The sequence below is a fragment of the Erithacus rubecula genome (assembly GCF_903797595.1).
Source record: "Erithacus rubecula genome assembly, chromosome: 5".
In the NCBI taxonomy this organism is placed as follows: domain Eukaryota; kingdom Metazoa; phylum Chordata; class Aves; order Passeriformes; family Muscicapidae; genus Erithacus; species Erithacus rubecula.
This window is the reverse complement of record NC_136687.1, coordinates 45062270-45085274: the sequence shown is the minus strand read 5'-3', so window position 1 is coordinate 45085274 and position 23005 is coordinate 45062270. Positions and strand designations below refer to the sequence as shown.

Here is a 23005-nt window from a genome sequence, read left to right as displayed (position 1 = left end):
ATAGTTGCATGATGTCAAGCAGGAAAATGACAAGAACAGTTAAGAGTGGTAAGCTATAAGATTACTGTAAAACTGGACTGCTTGTTCAGAGTTTTGTATTTTGCATGTATTAGAACTGTCACCTATAACCAGCTGGTGGTATTAGTTAATAGAGTTTCCAGGAAGAACTCAGATAAAGGAAGGATGATAATTTTTTCCTAATGGTAATATAGCATCTGTTATAATGAAAATGAGACAAAAACTTACATAAAGTTATCTTTGCTTTTAATTATGCCCTCATTCTACAAAGTTAGCAGTGGAACTGCTTTAACTGAAATAAATTCCTTTATGTCATGTTAATTGTCTTAAAACATCGTATTGGCTGATATATTTAGCTCAGTAAATTGCTCAGCTCTTTTTAAGTCTATTTTTTCAGCTTATTCCCTAACCAAATAGTCCAGTAGCATCTTTCCATTTATATTTACATAAAATTCAGATTTTACTTCTTGCTTCTTCAGTGATGCAAAGTGCAGCATTTAGGAACTTGATTGACAGAAGAAAATAGAGGCAAGAAGATTGCAAAAGCAGCATTTTGAAAAGATGACATTGCTGTCTAAAATCTTTTGCACTTAAAACACAATTGAAGTTAAAGTTTGCTCCTTCCTAGATAGCAGTGCACCACAGATATTATGAAGTGTTGTCCTTTAAGCTGAAGAAAAACATCTGTGTCTGTAGATCATGGTTGGCAATTTCTTAACAGAAATTGTGGCTTGAGTTATATTACAACTTTCAGGATCTGATTTTTTAAAACAGTTTCAGTAGTAAAAAGTGATGGTTTCTTTCAATCACCTTCAACCAGACACAGCTTCCTGAGGTGGATGCACCTTCTTCAGAGAGGACACGATCTTTTATATCTTGGCTTAGAGACAGTAGACCTTTAAGTCCAGTTCTTCAAGTAATAAAGTAAGTATTTCTGTTATGTACTGAGTTGTTACTCACAACTTGCATTTACAATTTCTCATTAAGACTGATGAAAAGTGAGTGTATCTGTCTTGGAAGAAATTGAATAACATCACCTTCCCAGCTGATACAGTGCTGTTTATAAAGCTGTCTAGGATAAACTTTATCTTTGAATCTAGTGCAAGTTCAGTTGCTCATAGTTCTATTGATAGGAATTAGTTGGATATTTTTATATTGGGAATACAGTAAACCGCATGGATGTCCTTATGATCAGTGGTGTTAACCAGGTTAGTTGCTGGTACACCTTTTATAATTTCATTATATGTATATAAAAAAGATTCAAGTAAAGTTAATAATCTGTAGATGGGTTAATAATTGTTTGTATTTGTTACTAAGATCTATAGGACAGCAGCTGATCTATGATAGATGAGCCAAGTTCTGAAGTCTTTTCAAGCTATGGCTTGTTTAAGGAGGTTTAAATTTTATAAAATGATTATACTTGAGATTACATTTCACTTGTAGAGTACTTGTTTTACTGAGCTGCATAGGAGATCACTTTTTAGAGAGTATGATGACTTGCTCAGAGAAGTCATACTGAAATACAGGACTGAAGGTCTTAAGCTGTTGGCATTGTGGCTGCTGCTTGACTTGCAAGAATTTCTGCAAAAAATAACAATAGGTATAATAGTACATAGTAAGTAGGAGAGCTTTGCTGCATGCTGCACAACACTAGAACAGAGGACTGTGTCCCAGCAGATTGTTATGGGGGCAATAATTTTGGATACCTGGTCTTTGACATGTTTACCTTTTCTATTCTGTTGCCAAGTAAGAAAGCCTGGGGGGGATTGAGATTGAGATTCAGAGTACATGTAAGCACAGATGTAATGTTTGCAATTTTTCATTGCCACCAGTATATCTGTTAGCTTCTAAAACAAAAGAATTTTTACATTTCCTTTTTTGTGTTTCTGCAAGATATTTTAAATGCTGTATTTCACCTGCTTTTCTACCATTTTATATACTTTAAATGATGCTGTTGTTTGACAGTGTATTGCAAACTTCAAGCTTTTTCCTAGACTTTGGATTATTTGTAATTGTAATATCTTTGGACTGAATTTATATTCAAAATGACAGTAAGCAGTTTATTAGAATTTATCCCTCTGTTTGAATTTGCAGTGGATTTTTTTGCTGAAAGTTTGATTTTGCTTAATACCTCCCTTTCTTTTTCCAGAGATGAGAACCCTGCCAAAACAGATTTTTTTCAGCATTTAATTGAGGATCGGACAGAAGCAGCTTTCTCTTATTATGAATTCCTACTTAATATTCAACAGCAGATTTGTAAGTGACCAAGGAATAGGTAGAAGAAAAAGTCTGGGTTCAGACAGAGACATGGGCCAAGAGAAGCATATGGGAAGTTACAGAAGTGGATGCTTATTCTTCACAATATACAGTGACCAGCACTGTTCTGGATGCTTTACAGCTAAAGGAGTATACATTTCCAAAAGAATTTTGCAGATTTCCTTCAGTCTAAAAGTGCTACGAGTGATGAAGCTGTTTCACTAGTAAACTTTAAAATTGGTTTGTACACGTTTCCAGTTGTGCAGCGGTATGGTGCTCTGTTTATTGCAAGCTGGTAAATTTATGTAGCTATGTGGGATGATATTTCTTAACAAAATGTACAATTAGGTAAAGCCTTTTTTCTTACATTTGTTATAGTAGCCCTTCCAGATCCAAATCCTTAACAGAGATGTCCAAGGGCAGTGATGTATGTTGGTTGTTTATATGAATTTCTTTTTAAAAGGAATGGTTCATATTTGCTAAAGACTTCAGCAAATTCCCTGTGAAAGTTGTAGAGTTTCAGTAAAGTAAATCAATTGTAGAAATAAAATATATAATGTACATAGGTATTACATTTGTAAAGAAAATGTAAAAAATGTAACTAAAAAAAACTTAGCTCATTGTGCAAAATTGAATGCTCGGTGATGATGAATTGTTTTGTCCCAGGCTAGACAATGAAGTTGACTATTAAAACACAATCTAAAAAATATCAATGTAGAAGGAATACAGTTGCTGCTTCTGTTAATTTTAGGTGAATTTATTTATGATTGGCTTACTAATTAAAATACTTTGCTTTATCATGTGGTTTTATATTTATGCAACTATAATCATTTTCCAGCTAATCTCTTACTGAGCTAAATATTGAAAAAAACATGTTTACCACCTTATTTCACAGACCTGTGGAAGGGAGGAGGAAACACCACATAATCTGAAATGAGTTTTGATACAGAGTTCCTAAACCCCTTGTTATGTATTACCCTAAAGAAGGCATATCTGTTAACCTTGTTTTGCATTTTGTAACTACTGTAGTCCTGGTCCAGATTCCTGTAACTTGTATTGTCTGCCATTTAGAGTAAGCGTGGGTAATCACTCACACTTGAAGATATGAATTCTGCTGTGATCTAAAGAAAAACAAGGGATGTAAAAATTGATTGCATTGCATCAGTGAAAGTAAAGGCTTTAAAATGACAAAATTCAAAATGTAATCACACTTGCATATTTCAGAATCTTTGCTCTTGCTAATGTTTTGGTAACTCAATGGTTTAGGCTTTTTGATATATTTATGGCAGATTTTTCAGTTTGGTTAAGTTGGGATGGTTTTCTTTGGCTTTTTTTTTTAAAGACACATTAGAATTAATTCATAAAGCACAATCTATCATACTTAGTTTCCTGAACTTTGTTTATCTGTTTGGTTTAATGAAATGTGACTACAATGGAATAATTAGGTACAAAAAAGTAAATGATGATTAGTATGATTACATTTTAATTTAATGTAGCCTTGAAAATGCTAACATATTTTAACTGCTATAGCCCCTGAATCGAATAGTGAAGGAGAAAATGTACTAGCTATGGTTTGCAAATGCTTTGAAAGCTACAACAGTTAAATTGCGCAGGTAGTGTTACTCTGCATGTTAGCACAAACTCATTGTTTGGAGAAGATACCTTATATTTGTGTGTTGTCCTTAACTAAATGTGTTTAAGTTACCCAAAGAATTACATAAGAGAAACTTTCCTTTTAGTAAATTAATTTATTATGTAATAAACATCTGAGGCAATGCTGAATGTTGTCCCGAAATCAAACCTTCAGGATTTCAGTACTTGTTTGTAAAGTAATGTGCATTGGGTGAAAGCTAAGTGCTGCTGAAGAGTGGGGCATGTTAAAAATCATTTGTATTTGCAAAGATGAGAAGAGCATGTTAACATTTCAAATGCTCCATGAAGATGCTTCTGATTTGTGAGTTTGATATTGATATCTGGGAACATGTTACACCATGATTCATTGCAACATATTCTGTAAAATAATTTCTTAAAGTTTTATTCTTCTAGTATAGTTTTTGTACATAAAAATTATGAAAAGTACATCTCTTGAGCTATTTGTTCAGTAAAATTATTACACAGCACAGAGAATATAGTTACTTTTTTATTAATTATAAGGTACATGTCCATTCTGACTGGTCTTTGGTTTAAGTTTTAAAAAGACAGTCTCATGGAAACATCATGAACTTGAAACATCTTAGGATTCAGAGTACTGATTTTAGTCTTTTGATCAATAGAGTATGGCAGGAGTATCTCTGAGAAAGACTTGAGTGTCCTGGTGGAGAGCAAGCTGTCCATGAGCCAGCAGTGCCCTTGTGGCCAAGAAGGCCATTGGTATCCTGGGTGCACTAGGAAGAGCTGTGCCAGCTGGTGGAGGGAGGTGATCCTGCCCCTCTGCTCAGCCCTGGTGAGGCACATCTGCAGTGCTGAGTCCAATTCTGGGCTCATGGAGGGACATGGAGCTCCTGGAGCAGGTCCAGTGGAGACCACGAGGGCAATGAGGGACTGGAGCATCTCTTGTGAGGAGAGGCTGAGGGAGCTGGGCCTGTTCAGCCTGGAGAGGAGACAACAGGGAGGGGAACTCAGAGCTTTTAAACATCTGCAGGGAGGGTGTCAAGGGGATGGAGCCAGGCTCTGCTCAGTGATGCCAAGCAACAGGACACAAGGCAATGGGCAGAAACTGATGGACAGAAATTCCACCTGAACATGAGGAAGAACTGCTTTACTGTGCAGGTGACTGAGCACTGGAACAGATTGCCCAGAGAGGCTGTGGAGTATCCTTCACTGGAGATAATTCAAAAGTCATCTGGATGCAATCCTGTGCAACATGCCTTGGGCTGAGCCTGCTTGAGCAGAGGTGTCAGACCAGATAAGCTCTGGTCCCTTCCAGCTCTAAGTGTTCTGTGATTGAAAAGAAATTTTCTCTTACAAAGGCTTGGATCATGCCACTGTAGCAGAAGATACTGATTAAAGATTGATCCCAGCAACAGAAGTACTGTGAAACTCAACAAGCTTGTTGCCTACATAAGTAAGGGTTTGGTGAAGAGATAAAAGACATACTTTTATATCTGCTTAAATGGAGTGCTGAATTGTCCAAAGTAGCTCTCTAGACACTCTAGGGATTGAACTTTTCCCTAAGTGTCTTCTACACTGCATAATATACATCATGTCTGTTTCATTGGAAATTTAAGATTTCCCAGGGATTTTCCTGCCCCAGCTAAGTAAGTCTTTGGGTTATCAGTTAAAATGTTCTGTATTTTAAATACTGACAGTTGGGGTCCCTTTCATTTCTTTGTTCTACAATGCAACGTCTTGTACTTCTTTTACCAAGGAAGTAGCATGGAAGTTCTTGTGGGGGAAATTGGAGCCCGTGAAGCTCTTAGAATGGTAGGATGCATGATGCAAGTCCCTGAGAAGTGTTATTGAACTCAATTCTTTATTTTGTTCTTAAGCTTATTAGAAATAAACTGTTTATGAATCTTGACGTAGAGCTTATGACAGTGAAGGAAAGGTGACCCGGACATGAAATTTTGTTTTGCCTTGGCTTTCTGTAAATTTTGTCAGCTACTGAAAAGATAGTTTTCTTATGGATGGTGTTTGTAAAAAGCCATTATCATTAATAATCCTGAGAGACAAGAGCTCTTCAGTAATTTTAAATGTGAAGTCAAGTTTTTTCGTATCAGGTAGATTTTAAGAGTTTTATGATGAAGTTTCAAGGTATGGCACACAAATGGGTAAATGAGAAAGTCACTACAACCTCAGTCACTGACTTCTGCACTTAGAAGTTTTTAACTGCATTTGCCTCTGCAGGCAGGATGTAACCCTGAAGAAATTCAGTAGTCTGTGGGGAGTGGGGAGGTCTGAGGTTTAGCTGGCAGTGAAATTATGCAATACCATAAATAAATGTCTGTTACTATGTAAAAAATACTTAAATTATCTTTTGTTTGAAAGCAGAATTTTTTCATATTTTAATACATGTTAAATTTTTATATAGTATTTTCTGGTAGTTTATTCAGTTCTAAAAAAGGGTGAGAGGGTTTTACATACCCTATTGCATCTCAGATTTTTATAAAGGAGGTAGAATATAATTGGAATCACAGATACTTCTGATTTTTATCATACCAGGATCTGTGATAGATTTGTATTGGAAATTTTAAAAGGAACGGGCAAACTGTAATCATTTCTTGATGCAATTTCTTTACTTCTCAGCCTCTAGAATTAAAAAAAAAGAAAACCATTTCTAGCAGTCTTGCATGTCTTTACTTAAACTGATGTTATGTTATATTTAAATTCAGCAATCTAAAAAGTGTTTTTAAACCAAAAACTTTCGCAAATAGCTGTGATTCAGGTCTCTTTTGAGAACATTTTATTGTTCTTCACAAGATACTGATGATTTCTGTCCATGGAAAAATGTGAAGGAATTTCTGCTTTTTGGAGGGTATCAAGAGAATTCTCACATGATTAGCATAATGTAAAAGATTGCTAGAACAAAAATGACTATTCAAATAACCACATAATAGATCTTTATTCATTTTATGCTTCAATCCACTTGCACGGCCTTTGTCTTTTCCTTTACAGTTTTGATAAGTAGGAAAAAATAAATATTACACAGAGTCTCTTCTTGCTTTCCTTTGGCAGACCTTAGCAAAAGGAACTGCCCAATTAGAAGTACCAGTCATGCACAGGATTTTAGTCGGTGCACACTTCTACAGAACATAACTAGGGGAGGTGGCAAAACTCCTGGAAATATTTCACAATGTATTAAATTAATGAGAAAGGATTAAAATTTCATTTTCTTGCACCTGTTTATGATTTTCTGGTTTATATTTACTTAAAGCTATGTTTGAGGCTTTTTTCTTTCAGATGTTAAGAGAACCCTACCCTAGAGGCATCATGAAATACAGACCTCCAATCACATCCTTAATCATGATTCCGTTAAGAGAAAAGTGTCAATTTTACAAAGGTCAAGAGTGTTGGAAGGAAGTACTGTTTGATTAGCAAGCAGTATAATACTTCTTTTATCAATGTGAGTAGAAAGTTTCTATTTGGCAAGACACTGAGGCCTTGGAGAATTCTTGAGTAAAGTGTTTATTGGCATAAGAGTCCTCAAATATGAGAAAGAGTTGGTGATAATCAGTCATCTTGGAAATCTGCTAACCATAGGAAATGGTATTCTCATATTGTTTAAAAATATGTTTTAAAAATTAACAAATTATTTAATGTTAGATCATAATTTGGGTGGAGAAGGTGTTTAGGAAAATACTTTGTTCCATTGATAACTTACGTGGATACAATACTTTCAAAAAGTTCTGCAGGCTTTAGGTCTCAGCTTCTATGAATAAAAAATATTTCTAAAAATTTCCTGATGACCTAATGCTGAAGGAAAAAAAAAGGGAATAAAATATGTAGCAGTCGTCTGTAGCTAAGGAATTCTTTCTGCTCTTTTTGGTGGCAGAATGTGATGCCTTCATTATCTGAAGCAGAGCTTAGGAGAGCCCAGAAGTAAAACTAGAATCACTGATATACATGCTGATGTCCTCATCCAGCTTACTAAGCACATGCACAGCTTCTGAAAGATTGGTGCTTTCCTATCCAGATGGTCATGTTTAGGCAATTCCTGCAATCTGGCTGTATTTCACAGTGCCTTACATGTTTGTTCAAAATAAAAAGCCATTTGAGTTTGCAAGTCTCCCTTTCCCTCATCCAAGCTATTATTTTGAATTACCAAAACCATGTACGTGAAAGAGTAATTTATTCTTGGAGAGTAAGCATGAAATATTTCAGTCTTCCAAACATGTTTTGAAACGTTGGAAGTTCCTGGAAGAAGAGTGGAAACCGCCTGTGTAATGCGGACTCTGGCACCTCCAGTAGTGTGGCTGGATCGGCTCTGCAGGAGGAACATGGGCTGAGGGGGCTGGCAGCTGCTCCAGCACTGCCAGGCTGCAGCTGGATCATCAAACAGTGCTGCACATCCACCTGCTCCAGCACCCTGTCTCCTTTAAGAGTGACTGGTATCCCATGGTCAGGGTGAAACATGAGAAATCCCTCGTGTGGAAGTTGTGCTACCCTGAGATGCATCTCTACCTTACGTATTTAGAGATCAGCTGGATATGTAAAACCCAGTCAGCATTTTTCCTTATCGGAGTAACTGTGTGTTGTTGACCTTAGACTGAGTAATTTCTTCTAATGGATGGTTTTGCAATATAATTACCTGTGGAGAAAAGTATAATTTTTCCTTCTTTCTGAAAGATCCCAAATATTCTGTAGCTTCCTGAACTGGGGACAGCAGGAGGTAGCAAGCTGCTCTATACTTTCCTTTCTTTATCACCCTGTTAAGTCTTCTACTTAATTTGCCTTCTGTGGCTTTCAGTTTCTCAGTGTGTTTAAATTTCTGATGGTTTGTTTATTTGTCTTTCCACACCACCTCTTAGGATTGTACTTGACATAAGGTGCCTGGTAATATGTAAGGTATCACAAACAGTGTTTCATGAACTGATTGACATGAAGGGGGGTATCACCAGCTTTTCCCTTTTCTACTCTCTTTTTTCTGAGTTCTTGCTACCATGAACTTCGTTAACCAGTAATACCCATGTCTTTAAATAAGCAGGTGTGCTTGCATTATGAAAAATAAGTTCTATGTTACAGCTTCATGGACAAGTTTAAAAAACAAAAAACCCCAGAAACCTGTGAACTCTAAGCCCTCCTCAATGGCAGTTTCCTAAAATTGGAGAAAGACTTTTTCAGCTCCTTCAAAGTACAGCACTTTCCTTAAAAAAAAAAAAAAAAAAAAAAAAAAAAAAAAAAAAAAAAAAAAAAAACCCAAATAAACAAACAAAACAAAAAAAAAAAAACAAAAAAAAAACAAAAAACAAAAAAAAAAAAAAAAAAAAAAAAAAAAAAAAAAGAAAAACCAAACAAAAAAACTCCAAAATTAACCCCAAAAAACAAAAACTGAAAGTTACTGGAATCTTGTAGGTGTTTGTAGAAACTGCATGTTGTGGAAAAGGTCCAAGCATGACTATAAGACCACTTCAAGCAGGAAACTCCTGCTTCTTCTAGGACTTCTAGGAATGTCCTTCAGCTTGTGAATTGTGTGTGAATCAAATGTAAATCCAGCCTTCTCTCACACACATTGCTATGCTTGTGGCAGCCTTTCTTCCCCAGCCTAAAAGAGTAACAGGGCAGACAACACGATACCACCTTGAAGGGAGGGAGGACTATTACCCAAACAAGAATATTACTACAAAAACCCTTGAAATACTTACACAAATATGCAGGCAGGTGGAGTACAATGTCCTGAGAAGGGATGGGGGTTGGAGTGGATACCCAGATCGCTGAGTATTTGTGTGAAACAGGCTGTCAGAATTTTTAGACTGAATGTGGTTGTGACTCATGGAGTTTGTGCTCAGCTCTGGTGGTCATTTGCAATTGCTAGTGTGAAGAGACAATGCAAACTAAAAAAAGAACATGCTTCTGTGGGTGTACATTACTTTCTCTGGTACAATGAACGTTTATTTTGAGGAGTCATTTGTTACAGCTGTTTGCAGGTTTGGACTTTAAAGTCTCAGTTCCTCTCTTTCCCCTTGTTTCCACGTTCTGTGTCTTTGAATGATGTGTGTCGAACTGTGCACAGCCATTACTCACTCTCAGTTACTAGCATAGAATGCTTAGAGGTTTCACTGAGGAGCCCTCACCATAAGGGTTGTGCTCTGTTCTGAACAATTGTTTATTCCTGTCCATCACAGATGACATTAAATTTGCATGTTCTCACATTTTAAGCAGTCGGTCCTTCAGGTGTAGTGTAGGTCATTAAGGCTGCCTGAGTGGGGAAAACTGCTTTCTACGATCTCTTTAATACTGCAGGGGCCAAGCTAAAGACTTGAGCTTTGTCTCTGTGGCAGAGTGGTGCAGAAGGAATCACGCCTGGAAACAGCCGAAGTTCTGCTTTGCAGTTTATCCAGGAAAAGGAGACAGCTGAACTTTTCCATCGTGCTGCTGCTGTCTGATGACAGATACTTTAAGCACAAGCTGAGCCTGGAAAGGCTCCAGAATTGAAACTGGAAATGGGAGATCTCACCCGTATCTTTCTGGCACGTTTGTTGTTTATATGTCCCTGGAGTTGTGGCTCCCAAGGCAGATTAGGTTGATTTCCCTGTGCAGTGGCAGCCTGAGGGAAAGTTCTGCCCTGTCTCCACACTACCCCACCAGCTCTGTCCATCCACAGTCATGCAACCACTTCAAAAGTATATTTACAAGCCAGAGGAAGCATGTGAGAAAGTCTAAGCAAAAGAGAACACACAGTAAAAATACTCAGAAGAGGGAGGAAAAACCAGTGAGTATAAATGAGGCCATCTACCTTTAATTGTGACCCAGGTCTCTGCTGTACTGACTTAATACTCTAGTACAATTTAGACAGCCTGGCAGCTCTGTAATGAGAGCATAATTTATGAGCCTCCACCTCTAAGCACTTCTCCTGCCTTGAGTAAGAGTTTCTGTCTGCAATTGGAGTGCAGGTGTTTTGCCATGCGATATCATGCCTTCCAGCAGTTTATTTAAGAAATCCTGCTGGTATGATCCCCTGCTCTATAAAAAATGCAGACCTTTTGTTTGTGTTCTGTGCTGGGCAGTGATAGGTCTCATCTCACTCTTTCTTTACTGGAGTGGGAGGATTAATATATTAGTACTGGCAGAGATAATATTTTGCAATGAGTTCTTCTATACCTTGAAGAGAGATTTTTTTGCTCTGTGCCATGGGAGAGAACATATTTTTTTCCTGGTGAAAAAGTTTTGTCTTTACACTGCATAGCATGTTGCTGATACCATATCCAGAATTGCTCCCCTCTTCATGAAAGCATAGGAGTTTGGGTTTCACTCTTGTGACTTTTGGCAAAATTCAGGCTATTTACTAATGACTTGTAAAGCCCTTACCTGGAGTTCTGCAAGTAAGGCTTGAGATCTTACCTCATATTTGCTGCTGAAGAGGAGAGATTTTCAGCAGCTTTTCATCACTCAGATAAATCTGAGTATAGACAAGTTTTTTGGAATATAGAATTTTATTCTATGTCATTATATTTTCTGTTTTGAACTGTAGTGTGCAAGAGCTAAAAGAAAAAAACTGTAGCTGTTGGTTTTTCAAGTAAGATGCATTGGAAAATTTTGTCCCAGGAGTATGCTCAATCTTGCTCACTGGAGGATAGAATACAGTCTTAGAGGGAGAACTTCTGCTATGGGTTTGGTATTGTTGGGGGACTTTTAAGTTTTGTCATCAGATTTTTTTTGCTCTCTCTCCTTTACCCACTAGCTCTAGGAAGGCACCTCTAAACAGAAAAGGAAGTATTTAAATGAAATGTGATGAACAAAACAAGTCAGAGGATGAGAAAAAGGGCTTTGGCTGCCCTGTAATCATGGCTGAAGTTACATCTAATAATATTTGTTTCCTTGAGTGGTGGGAACATCATTCTATAATGATCCTGATCAAATTTGTCATTGGACTTCTATAGCTGGCTAATGAAGGTAATAATCACCCTGGAATTAGTCTGTGTGCCTTTCCTTTCTGTACATATTTGAAATACAATGTACATCACCTTCAGTCACATTCCTCCCTGTGGTGAAGGTAGAGATCTCTGCTCTTGCAGGTGTGTGTTTCTGACATCTAGTTGGTGAGCCATGTTAACTCTCTCTTCTTAGCTTGCTATTTGGCCAAGGGAAAACTTCTTTTAATTCAGAAGGTTATTTGTATATTTCTGTCCTATCTTAAAGTTTTTTTAGAAATGAATGAAACTCATGAGACAGACCCCTCTCCTCTTGAAAGCACCAGGGCCCCTCTTATTTCCCCTTAGTTTCAGGCTTCCCTAGAATGCCCTCTGGCTTTATTTTAGTAAATAGTTTTGCCTTTAAAAAATACCCCTGAGAATATAAATTGAAACATAATTCTTAAGTCTGTAATAATCTGCTTGCTTTCCTAGTAATTTTCTTTTTGGATCTGGGGTCAGTCGTGTCTGCGTGATATGAAGAGAACCCTGATGCTGTGCATGCCTAAATCACTTTCCTTGAAGTGCCATTTCCTATTGGCAGAGCACATAGATAGCAGAAGGGAAGAGATGAATCTGCATCTCACAGAACAAGAAAACTCCTTCAAATATAGTTTCAGGTTAATATAATTCTTGTTACTGACTACACTCTAAGCATGGGGGGGGGGACAGAGAGGAACGAGCAAAAATTTGGGAACTAGCAAGTAATTCTAAAAGTTGTCCCACTTGAACACACTCCAAGTTGAGACCCTGTTTTAGCAGTTTCACTCAAGAAACTTTGCCTTTCAATCCACTCTATAGGCATTTTAATGGTATCTGTGACCACAATGATGTTTCACAGCAATTTTTATTTGTACAGTATTCAGCAGCTATGAATAGATAAATACAATGATAGTTTTATGTAGAGTTTTCTTTGTCAAGTGTTGGTTATACATATGACATTAATTTAGACCTGAACTATAAGAAAATGCATTTTGAGGTATCATTTGAAAAAAACCTAAGTTACAGTGAACAGGCAGTACTTGCAGTGGAAACTATAAGACACAAAACAGGTTGCTTAGCCAACAATGCAGGAGTTGCCTCATGAGTCACTTGTACAGGTGTGAAAGATATTTAGGATATGCTTTTCAAAGAGTCAGTCACCTTTTTAAACTTGGCAGTGACTAATGTTCTCTTAATTCTCCAGCCTGTATATAAAAACATAAACCTTGATTTCCAGTCCCTTCCATCAGTTAACCTCCATAAGTTGCTGTGAGCATGAGTGCTTCTTTGCTCCTTATCAACATTTTAAAACAAAGTACAAAAAATAAATACAGCATTGAACAATGACCAAAATTAAATTATCTGTTTTCTAGTGCTGACATCATTTTTTCTTCTCCAAAGAAGATAATTTTGATAAAGCCATCATTAAGTGGTAGAAGTATTTAAAAAAAAAAAAAAAAAAAAAGCCAGTTGAAATGACCTAATTACCTAATTACCTCTGCTTGATAAAACCATAAACATTACATCCTGAATTAATACAGTTAACCATTAAATCTTATTTCACCTTTAGGAACTTTGTGGATCTTGATATAAATTACATCATAAGGTACATAAGGCTGAGAAATTAACTCTTAGTTCGTAAAGGGAAATTACTAAAAAATATTCAGAGAATTTTTGCTACAGTAAATACTCATAATGATTGTATCACAAACTACTGCCTTTGGGAGTCACTGCCTGCTAATAGTGCAACTGCTCTTCTCCTGTTTCCCGGGATCACATTCATTTTAGTAGATCACAGTGACCCCGAAATGTGAGTGAATGTCGGTGTGACCTAAGGTTTAAACTGCCGGAGGTTTCCATTCCAGAGCTCAGAAGATGAATACAACTGAGGTCCTATTTAGTCCCCTTGAGCTATCAAGTGTGCAGGTGCGGAGTTTTTCCATGACGGTGGCACTTCCAGCTGTACAACATTCCGTTTTCTAGGATCCTTTTCTCATCATCAGGGAAGGTTTTGTTTTGTGCTGCATTGCTTTGGAGGAGCATCATCAAGGGTAGAGAAAGGAGTACAACAAGCCTTCCCGATGTGTTTTCCTGATGGAGGGCAAGGCTCTGATGTGCTTCAGTGGTTTGTACTGAACACGAGAAACTGTTTGCGGGCATGGAGGTGATACCCAACAAATGACTGAATGGGAAAATGTTAAGCCTTGCTAATTGCTCTACTGCTGTAAACAAAACTCTCACGTAAACTAACTACAAGAGCATCTTCCGTCGCTTTGCTGCCCATTTCTGTGGTACCTGAATGTGCTTATTTCACTGAAATCCGGGAGCAGCGATAGTCCCGTTTCTCAAAAAACAGAGGCAATACTCAGCGTCAGAGGAGACAGGTGTTCTGGCAAGACAAGCATTAAGGGCTATTCAATTTTTTTTTTACAGAAGAGCTGTTTCAATTACAAGAACAAGGAGGCGGAGGAGCGGCGCTGGCACCTGTAGCCGGAGGGCGGTGGGCTGGGCACGGCGCGGCAGGAGCAGCCCCGGCCGGGCAGCGGCGCACGGAGCCGCGGGCCGGAGGGAGCGGCAAAGCCCGGCCCAGCCCCTCCGGCGGCGGGCGGGAAGGGCCGGGGGAAGGCGCTCACACCGCCAGCGGAGCCGCCCTGCCTCTGCCCCGCTCGCCCACGCCCAGCGCGGCAGCGGCTCGGGCCGCAGGGGCCGGAGCCCGCCGGGGCAGGAGCAGGCGGGGTGCGGGACCATGCTGGCGGGGCTGGGCCGGGCGCTGCGCGGGGGCCGGCGGCCGCTCCCGGTGCTGCTGGGCAGGCGGGATGGCCGCCCGCCGCCTCAGGTAAGACGGGGAGCGGGCGAGAACCCCCGCGGGACGGCGGCGGGAACGGGCGGGATTGTCCCTCACGGCTTCGCCCGCCTCTGCCCCGGCTGGGGCGGGGGCGCGGGGGGACAGAGCCTGGGACAGGAGCCAGCCCGGCCGGGCTGGGGCCCCCGGCTGCGGGGCCCGCCCTCGCCTCGGCTCCCCGGGCCGTGACTCACGGCGGGAGGAGCGGCAGCGCCGGCCGGGCCGGGGGCTGTGCCCCGGTGACTCACGGGCTGCTCTGCCCGCAGCGAGCAGGAAAACGCCAGTGCGAGAAAAGTTTCGCTTGCGGGCTGTGGTGGTGCTGCTGCTGCCCTGTACGTGGAGTGCTGAAGTCCACCTGCCTCTGAGCTTCTCCAGGCTTTCAGAAGTCCCAGAGATTCTATGATTAGGAACAATAAAGGCAAACATGAACGCACAGTGAATTTAAAAATATGCTGCCGCGTAGGACGGTGTGACAGAGGACAGAGTCCTGAGCGACTCCTAAGTGCTGGGAGAAGAGGCAGTTTCATCCTTTCTTAAATGTTCGTAGTAACAGAGATATGCCGTGTGTATGCTTGGAAATACTGCCGTGATGGAGCACAGCAAAACCCCGTCCCTGCGCCCGCGGCCCTCCCATGGCTGGGAAGTTGCTGGGGTGTGTGGTGACATCCCAGAAGGAAGTCCAGGGCCGTCTGGCGCTTGTTTCTGACCATCTTCCACAAACCATGTCTCGAAACCTGTGGCAGTGGGTGGAGTTGAGTTGCAAGAAATTAACTTTCTACTTTTTCTCAATTTTTTTTTTTTTCTTCAAAAAGCCTATTACAAAATTCCATTGCATTAATTTGCACCGTATCTCAATACGAATAGCCCTTCTTTGCTTTCCTCTGTATATGAGGAGAAATATATGCGTTTGCCTGTATATGATGACATCTAAGTAGGGAATTTAAGATAAATATTGACTTGACCTCCTTAATCTTCTGAGTTTTTAGCGGTGCATGCTGAAAACACTTTGCACCTCGCTGAGAGGGTTTACACTGTCATTTACACTGACGCTGCCTATTCAGTTTGCTGCCTCTGACTTCTCCAGGCTACTGCTTTGCAGACAAGCTTCGTGCTTTTCTAAGGCTCTAAATCGAGACTGAAAGCTGATAAAGCTTTAAGAGGAGACACCAAAAATGAGAGGAGAAGGAGGAGGTGGAGGAGGAAAAGCTCTTACTTTGGCAACACTGTCATAATAAGAAAGAGCAAAAAAATGATCGTGTCTGTTACTTTGCGGGATGGAATGACAGTGACATGCATCGGGAATTAAATTTTTGCACCAAAGAGGTGAAGCAGAGAGAGATGTATGCTGAGGAAAAGTCTTTAATACAAGATATAGTTTAATTAGTAAGTGGAATTTTTTGGAGTAAATTAATATACAATACTTTTTATGGTCTCTGCAGCTTGTTTCATGCTGTGTTTGGTGATAGGAATCAGTCTGCTTATGTGCCTTTTGGGGCCTTGACTGGAGTTTCCACTCATAAAGCTGGAGGTGATACTAAAGTGGCCCCACAAGGTTGTAGGATATGCACTTGGTCATTGCATACTGCAGGTTACTCAGATGTTGATGGGCAGGTGTGTGAGTGAACAGTGTGTTTGTGTGCTGTGGTTTTTGACTAATAAATAAAAATCCCCACAACTGTGGGGATAAATGAGCCATTATTGCTCATTTGCTGTAATTTTTTTCAGGATTACAGCAGGGATTGCTGTCCTAAGGAGCTGTATCCTTAATCATTAGCTTTTCAGCTCCACTTTTAAATGAGAACTACAGCTCTCCCTATAGCTGTCATTAGCTGCTTTGCCTTTCAGAGTGATGCTTATACAAATTCTGCGTTTTGTAAAATTGAGGTTTTTGCTAGGTGAGTCTTTCTGTATTTAAAGTGGTTGGTTCTTAGACAGACTCTAGTTGCCTGGGATGTCCTGGGATTGCTGCTTTGACAAGAAAGTGTTAGAAAGCCAGACAGCAGGCTGTGTACAAAAGAGAAAAGGTCTTAGCACATAGGCAGTTTTTCAGACTAATAGAAGCATTGTATTGTATTCTTTGGACAGGCATTCTTATTACACATCATTTCATTTCCCAAAGGCTGCTAGCTAGATTTTGCTAGAGTCCCAGATTTGCAATTCTGCAGTTACTTTGCATGTGGTAAAACCTAAAGGTTGCCAGCTCTTTTGCTTCCTTTTGGCTTGCATGTTTTAACTCCTGCAGCTCACGCTGGAAGAAATGCCTTGCTTGCCCTGCTGTCTGTGAGGAACATCTCCCCTCACCATATCTCAGTGGAGAATGCATTTGCTAACACAGAATCAAGGCTATAAATTGCTGGAGGCTTTTTTGTTGGTTTGTTGTTATTATTTTTTTTTAATTCATAAACCTTCTAAGCCAGTAAACATTAAAGGGTTTAATTTTTTTCCAGATGGTCCTAGTTAGTTTCTCTATAGTGCTGAATTCTCCTGGTTTAAAAATGTATATCTTTTTATGGCCATTCATGTAAGTGAGATTTCTAGTTCAGTCTATGCTATGGAGATCTCTACTAGCATGCCTACATTGCTTAGGATGGGTGGCAGCCATGGAAAATTAAAAAGTCTGGTTACATGATCTTTCTTAGCTTAAAACCGGGTTTCTTTGCAGTCACATAGCGCTGTGTCTTGCTAAAGCTGTTTCTAGCATGTGTGAAGGTACTGTAATAGTGACATTTCCTCTGCAAAAGGCAGGGATTGCTTTGAACAAGTATTAGTGAGGGAATTAAAATGGGAGAACTTGAATTGTTTTCAAAATATAAGTTTATTTAGCATCATTAATTCAGAATACATTCCATTTCTATGTGCAAATTTCTCTTAAAACTGTGCCTGTGGAATATATTGGCAAGTGGAAAGATCATATGTAAGCTGGCAAGAGCAAATTGCAAAGGGTTCTGTGAAAAACATTATGGATTTATTTTCTTCCTTGATTGAGATATTGCATATGCTTGTTGCTGAGGGGAATTTTCTTCCTAGCTGCAAACTTCGGACAGTAGGAGAGTCATTGGGTTTATCTGCAGAAAGCAGAGTAGTGAGGGGTTTATTTTGGAGCTTTTTTTTTTTTGTCAGTTCCCAATGTCATCCATATCTGTCAAAAATATTTTTTTCAGTACTTTCAGCTGATAAGTTTTTGACTACCTCAGACTGGCTTGAACTGTTTTCCTGTCCTTCCTGTTAATTTTTATAGTAATTCTTACTCTCAAATTGCCATAATTCTCCTAGCATGATTCCTGTCTAGTTTGTCCTTCAGTTTTATACAGTCTTATAAGGAAGGATTTAAATGTGTCCTAGTAGCCATAGGATAATTTCATGGAGGTTTTAAATTTTTCCTCTTTCTCTTTTGCATATGAACTGCTGCTGGGATTTCCAAGGTACTCTGATAAACAGCAACCCCAGGACATCCCAGGCAACTACAGAGAAGCAGATTGTCATTGAGTGTCTTATGCAGCCAATTATTTCACATAAATGTGATTTAAGTCCCTGCTTTTTATTTTCAGCCCACTCAAGTCCTTTGGAAATTGATGTCTAATTGGAGCCAAGAACTGGGAGTAATTTATGGCCGCTGGGCGTGTTTTCCCTTGTCTTTCCTCATCTGTGAAAGCCTTGCACAACAGAAGTTAGCTTGTTGATCCAAATCTTTTCTATTTCCTAAACAGAAACCTCCTGCTTATACTGACATATAGCAACAAAAACATACAAACTACTGAACTGTTTCAGTACTGTTCACTCTCTCAAATACTAATTTCTAAATGCCTTAGAAAAACTTGTTTAGAAGATCTGTGGTGCTTCTGCTGCAAAAAAATTTCCTGTCTCAGCAAGTTCATTTTTTTGACTTTGCTACTGTGTTTGTGCCAGAATGACACCAGGCATTGGGAATGGCTGCTAGTCATTTGCTGTTGTCTCATCTGGCAGCTGGAAGATGACTGTATTTTCCGTGATAAATACACTTTTGGGGAGAAATGTGGTATACACATTAGCACAGAAGTTCATCTCTCTTTGTACTTCTGCAGATAATCCATGAACTGCCATTCTGTGTCTTCTCGCTCCAGTACAGATGCTGTAGTAACTTAGTGGGCTGTTCCCACTAAGGGCTCATTCCCTTAGAGGTTTGGGAAATTTCTAATATCCAGTCTCACTCAGGGTTTAAAACCCACATCAACAGTGAGGCTTCAAATTCTTGGTGTTGTTTACCAGTGGGGCAATTGACAGGAAATCAGCTAATTGAGATATATACAACAGCAGCTTTTCTTGCAAAGTGTGTTGCTTTTTTGCCTGCTCTGAGTGTCAGCTGATGTGTGTCTTTGGTGGTTGTGTGACTATGGCAAGGAAATGAATACCAGCTTCTGCAAGGCTGGGAAGAGTGCAGTCATTCTCTTCAGCACCACAAGCCTAGGGAAGTTAGAGCTTTTTTGTGCTAGGTCTAGGCTGTGTGGTACTGCAGGAAATGTAAAGAAAACTGAAATGCTGGTCTAGCATTGTTGTCCATAGCAAAATCCATGTAATTTTTAAACATATTTCTTGGAGAGCTTTCTCATATGTGATGCAGGAGTAGTAGACAGTGCTTCCCAAAGTTTGGGATGTATATTACTCCAAATACATTTGAGAGGTTTATTGTAAAGGAAAATAAAAATTTACATGACTTACTGTTGATAGTGGCTTTTTAAAATACATTATTTAGAATGGGGATAGAAATAGTCATAAGGTGATACCTGTATTGGGTGCTCCATGATTGATAGAGTAAGTGACAGAAAATGATGCTGTGATTTAATTTGCAGAGGATGCTGTGATCATACAAACGATGCTGTAACTGTACGTTTTTTGTTGCTCATAAGATGAAGCTAAGTCTGGCAGTGTTCCTTTTAGTACTCTTAGCAAGTGTGCTAAAAGACTTCACTCACAGTCTTTATACCTGCAAAAAAAAAACAACTAAACCTCTAGAGGATGTCTGAGAAAATTGCTTTGCAAGTGTCTTAGATGTTCTGAGGATTTACCACAAATCACTGATGTGCTGAGCACTTAAGGCTGCTGACAAACCTTGTTTTAAGAATATGAGTCTCTTTTGATTTTTCTTTACTTTTTACATTTTAGTGGTTGAAAGCTTATTTGGCAAAAAGGTAGACCTTATCCTAGAGATTATATATCTTAATTTCTGAAGGGATAGGAGAAGAAGGAAAGGGAAGTAGAGATGTTTGTTTGGGTTTTGGTTTTTGTTAATTTCTACTGAGAGCTTCTCTCCTGCAGTCCTTCTTCACAGTGAGATTTTTGGCATCAAAGAGGAAGCAAAGAGCACAACTGTTTTCAACATCTCGTTAAACAGCAAAATTTTCATTTCCCCCTTCCTACTGCAGAATGATCTGAAGGAAAATGAATGGAGTTGCTGTGCTTGAGTTGGGCTTGCTTTCTTTAGGATCATTTTCACCCTGAAGGTATTCTTGGAAAACAACGTTAAAGGTGAATTTCTCATTGGGTGGCTTGTGGTGGGGGAGTTCCTACATCCTTATGAGAAGGCAGTAAACTCTTCTAAGCCTAGAGATGTTTCCTGGTCACTTTTGTGCCTTTTTATGAGATGATGTTAACTAAGTGTCTGTTAAGGGCATGTATCAGCAGCCCTTGATCTGGGTTGGCTTCATATCTCTTTTGATCTTTTCCAGAAGGAGGAAAGGGAGATGCAGGATCTCTGGGTTTCTGTCTCGTTCTCTGTCTTGCTGTCAGGATACTGGGTAATAACCTGGTCATTAGGTTTACATTGGAGAGAGATGGCTTTTTTTAAGGTCACTTCTGCCATTCATATGACTACTCTTCTTTTTCTATCCCAGAGGAGATCTGAGGAACGCAGCAAAAAATTGAAGTAACTGTGTGTTCTGTGACCTGCATAGGGAGGCTGGGAGGAGGACAATTTTCAGGCCTGCAAGTTATTAATTGTGAAATTTTCCGTTCTCAGCTCATGCATGAGTCCTGGGTCACTAGAAATAACCTGCCATCCAGGTGTGGGGAAGTGTGGATCTACACTCTGAAGATCAGGTCCATCGCTAGGGAAGTAAATCCCTCATGTTAGAATGAGGCACAGCAGCTGAAGAAGAGATGTTAAAATGAACATTGTTTGGCTGCCTGCCTATTAAGGATTAGCTTTTGTCCATGAACTAATTCTCCTCTGTTCAAGTGAGGCTGGGTGTGGTGCTGTCCCTGTCAGCAGTCAGGGCCAAGATAAACAACAGCCTTTGTGCTTGTGTGATGAGGACTGGCAGCATAACCTCTGCTTAGAGATCAGGAAATACTCAGTACTCCTTCAAGTGGAAATGGAAGAAAGATGTTTACTCTATAAATGTGAAATTTATACCTTTAAAAAAGTTGAATTTATCTTCACAAGCACAGGCAGTGGATCTTCAAAGGCACAGAAGAACCAGCTGCTCTCTGCCTGTGACAGCACAGCTGCAAGCATTTTCCACTGTGCTATCTGTGGTAGGGAAACACCTTTATGTGTTTGCTCTGAATAGAAGTATAGAGGTGCCAGGCCCCTCAGGCAGAGCAGCATCCATGCTTCTAGGGACCTTTGTGGCCTCAGCTGCTCCTCAGACAGCCCCTCAAGGCTGGAGTCCCTCAAGGGAGACATGGTCACAACAGGGCTCCTGATCTGGGGGCAGACCTGGCACAGGTGTGGGTTTGTAGCTGCAGCCCCTGTGAAGGATGCACTGACAGGGATGGAGGGAGGGTGGGTGCAGCAGTGGGTTAATCTCCAGGCTGAGCTAGATAGAGGCAGGTTTTGGCTAGCCTGAGGTATGTGGTTTTAACAGGTTAATTGCAATAAAGATGGGCTAAACTGTCTGAAAGTGTTTTGAGAAGGTGGTAAACCCAGTACCTAACCACAAAGTTCCTCAGCTTACAGATACTGTCTCTGTTGTTCCCTCTTTGCCTTTCCTTTAAGGAAATAAGCTTAAAGAATTATTTGCAATACAAAAATATAAGCCAGATAGAAGCTATATATCTGTAAGAAATGCTGTGTGGGAAGTTGAAGTCAGTGGTCGTGCTGACCTGTATGCAGGACCCAAGGCTGCTGATACAGAGTCAGCTAAATATTGGAAGTCCAGGATCCAGATCAGTGGCTCAGGTAAATAGTTGACACTTTTAACGTAGATAAAACAGCTGGAACTCAAAGGCCTTTGCTTTTCACAGCTGTATTGTTAGAGCTGTGCATCTGAAATGCCTAGCTGATGTGTTTTAGGTAGAAGGGATATTTGTGAAATGACAAGCAATTTTTGCTTCTAAGTGGGTAAATCTCAATTTACTGGCCCCTCTCCTCCCTCTCACTCCAGCTTTTCAGAATTTTAGAATTCCAGATAAAACTACCAGGAAGTTGCTAGTTTCTTAAAAGACAGAATCAGTTTTTTTAAAAGTTTACACTGAGATCAGGACTTCCCCCAGCTCTGTAAGTACTTTTCCAGAGCAACACACATGCTAGTATTTTTAACTAAAGGCAGGAAGTCTCTTAAATTTGGGAAGGGAGGGAATGCAGACACAGCAAATAGTGATCTTGAACAATCACTTTTTTTCTGCAGCCAGAGGGTATATCTTTCCTGCCTTCCCATTTTCATTTGTCTGCTGGATGGCCACAGCTGTGTTGAAACAGGAAAACTGAATCAAGTTCTTGGAGCTCTTTTGTGAGAAGCTTTTGTGCTCAGTAACCAAATACAGTGTAGGGTTGAATCATGACATCTCTCTTAGATGGGACTTTGCTTTGAGTTTAGGCATTCTCTTTTAATCTGTATTCCTACTAGTGCTTTTCCAAAAACTGCTTTCAAATGGGTCCTAAACTATTAAGGCATCAGGTTACATATGTTTGAAGCACACCTTTTGGCAGTTAGCCTGTTGGTTTTGAGAAGATTTTTGAAGCCATAATGTGTTTGCTGTAATATTGCAAGTCCTAAGCCTGCTAAATGTGGCCCACAAAGAGGCAGTGAGGAGGTTCCTGGGGGTTTTGCCCTTGGTTTACTTGGGAAATGACCTGTTGTAGGATAAGTTGATACTGATTTAAATGAAGAAAATTATAATAAAAATCTTGAGACAAGATTCCTGAATGTGTTCCCAGGCATTGGTATCACAGCAATATCTTTTGCAGTCATTTCTGGCTGGTACACTTTCTCAGGTAGCTGCAGTGGATTTCAGTCAAAAGGGTTTTTTTGTGAGGCAGATAACGCTACTATTTTTTGCAGAGCTGGGACTAGTCCAAATTTAATGTGCAGGGACTGAGCCTGAATTGTCTGCCATTTTTTCCCGTTTTAATGTGTTGGGTGTT

The 23005-nt window shown here is 39.8% G+C and overlaps 2 protein-coding genes across 4 annotated transcripts in view; both read left to right on the top strand.

The window, feature by feature from the left end:
• The window catches only part of SEC24B (SEC24 homolog B, COPII coat complex component), a 43574-nt gene extending 39518 nt beyond the window's left edge, over positions 1-4056 (top strand). For all 3 annotated transcript variants that reach the window (XM_079307328.1, XM_079307327.1, XM_079307326.1), the window contains 2 exons: positions 839-942; positions 2168-4056. In XM_079307328.1, the coding sequence (XP_079163454.1) occupies positions 839-942; positions 2168-2282 (219 nt within the window). In that variant the 3' untranslated portion in view covers positions 2283-4056. The remainder of the gene's footprint in view (positions 1-838; positions 943-2167) is intronic.
• Positions 4057-14483: 10427 nt separating this feature from the next.
• Positions 14484-23005, top strand: part of MCUB (mitochondrial calcium uniporter dominant negative subunit beta) — a 44855-nt gene continuing 36333 nt past the window's right edge. The window contains exon 1 of the mRNA XM_079307342.1: positions 14484-14658. Coding sequence (XP_079163468.1) covers positions 14569-14658 — 90 coding nt within the window. The 5' untranslated portion in view covers positions 14484-14568. The remainder of the gene's footprint in view (positions 14659-23005) is intronic.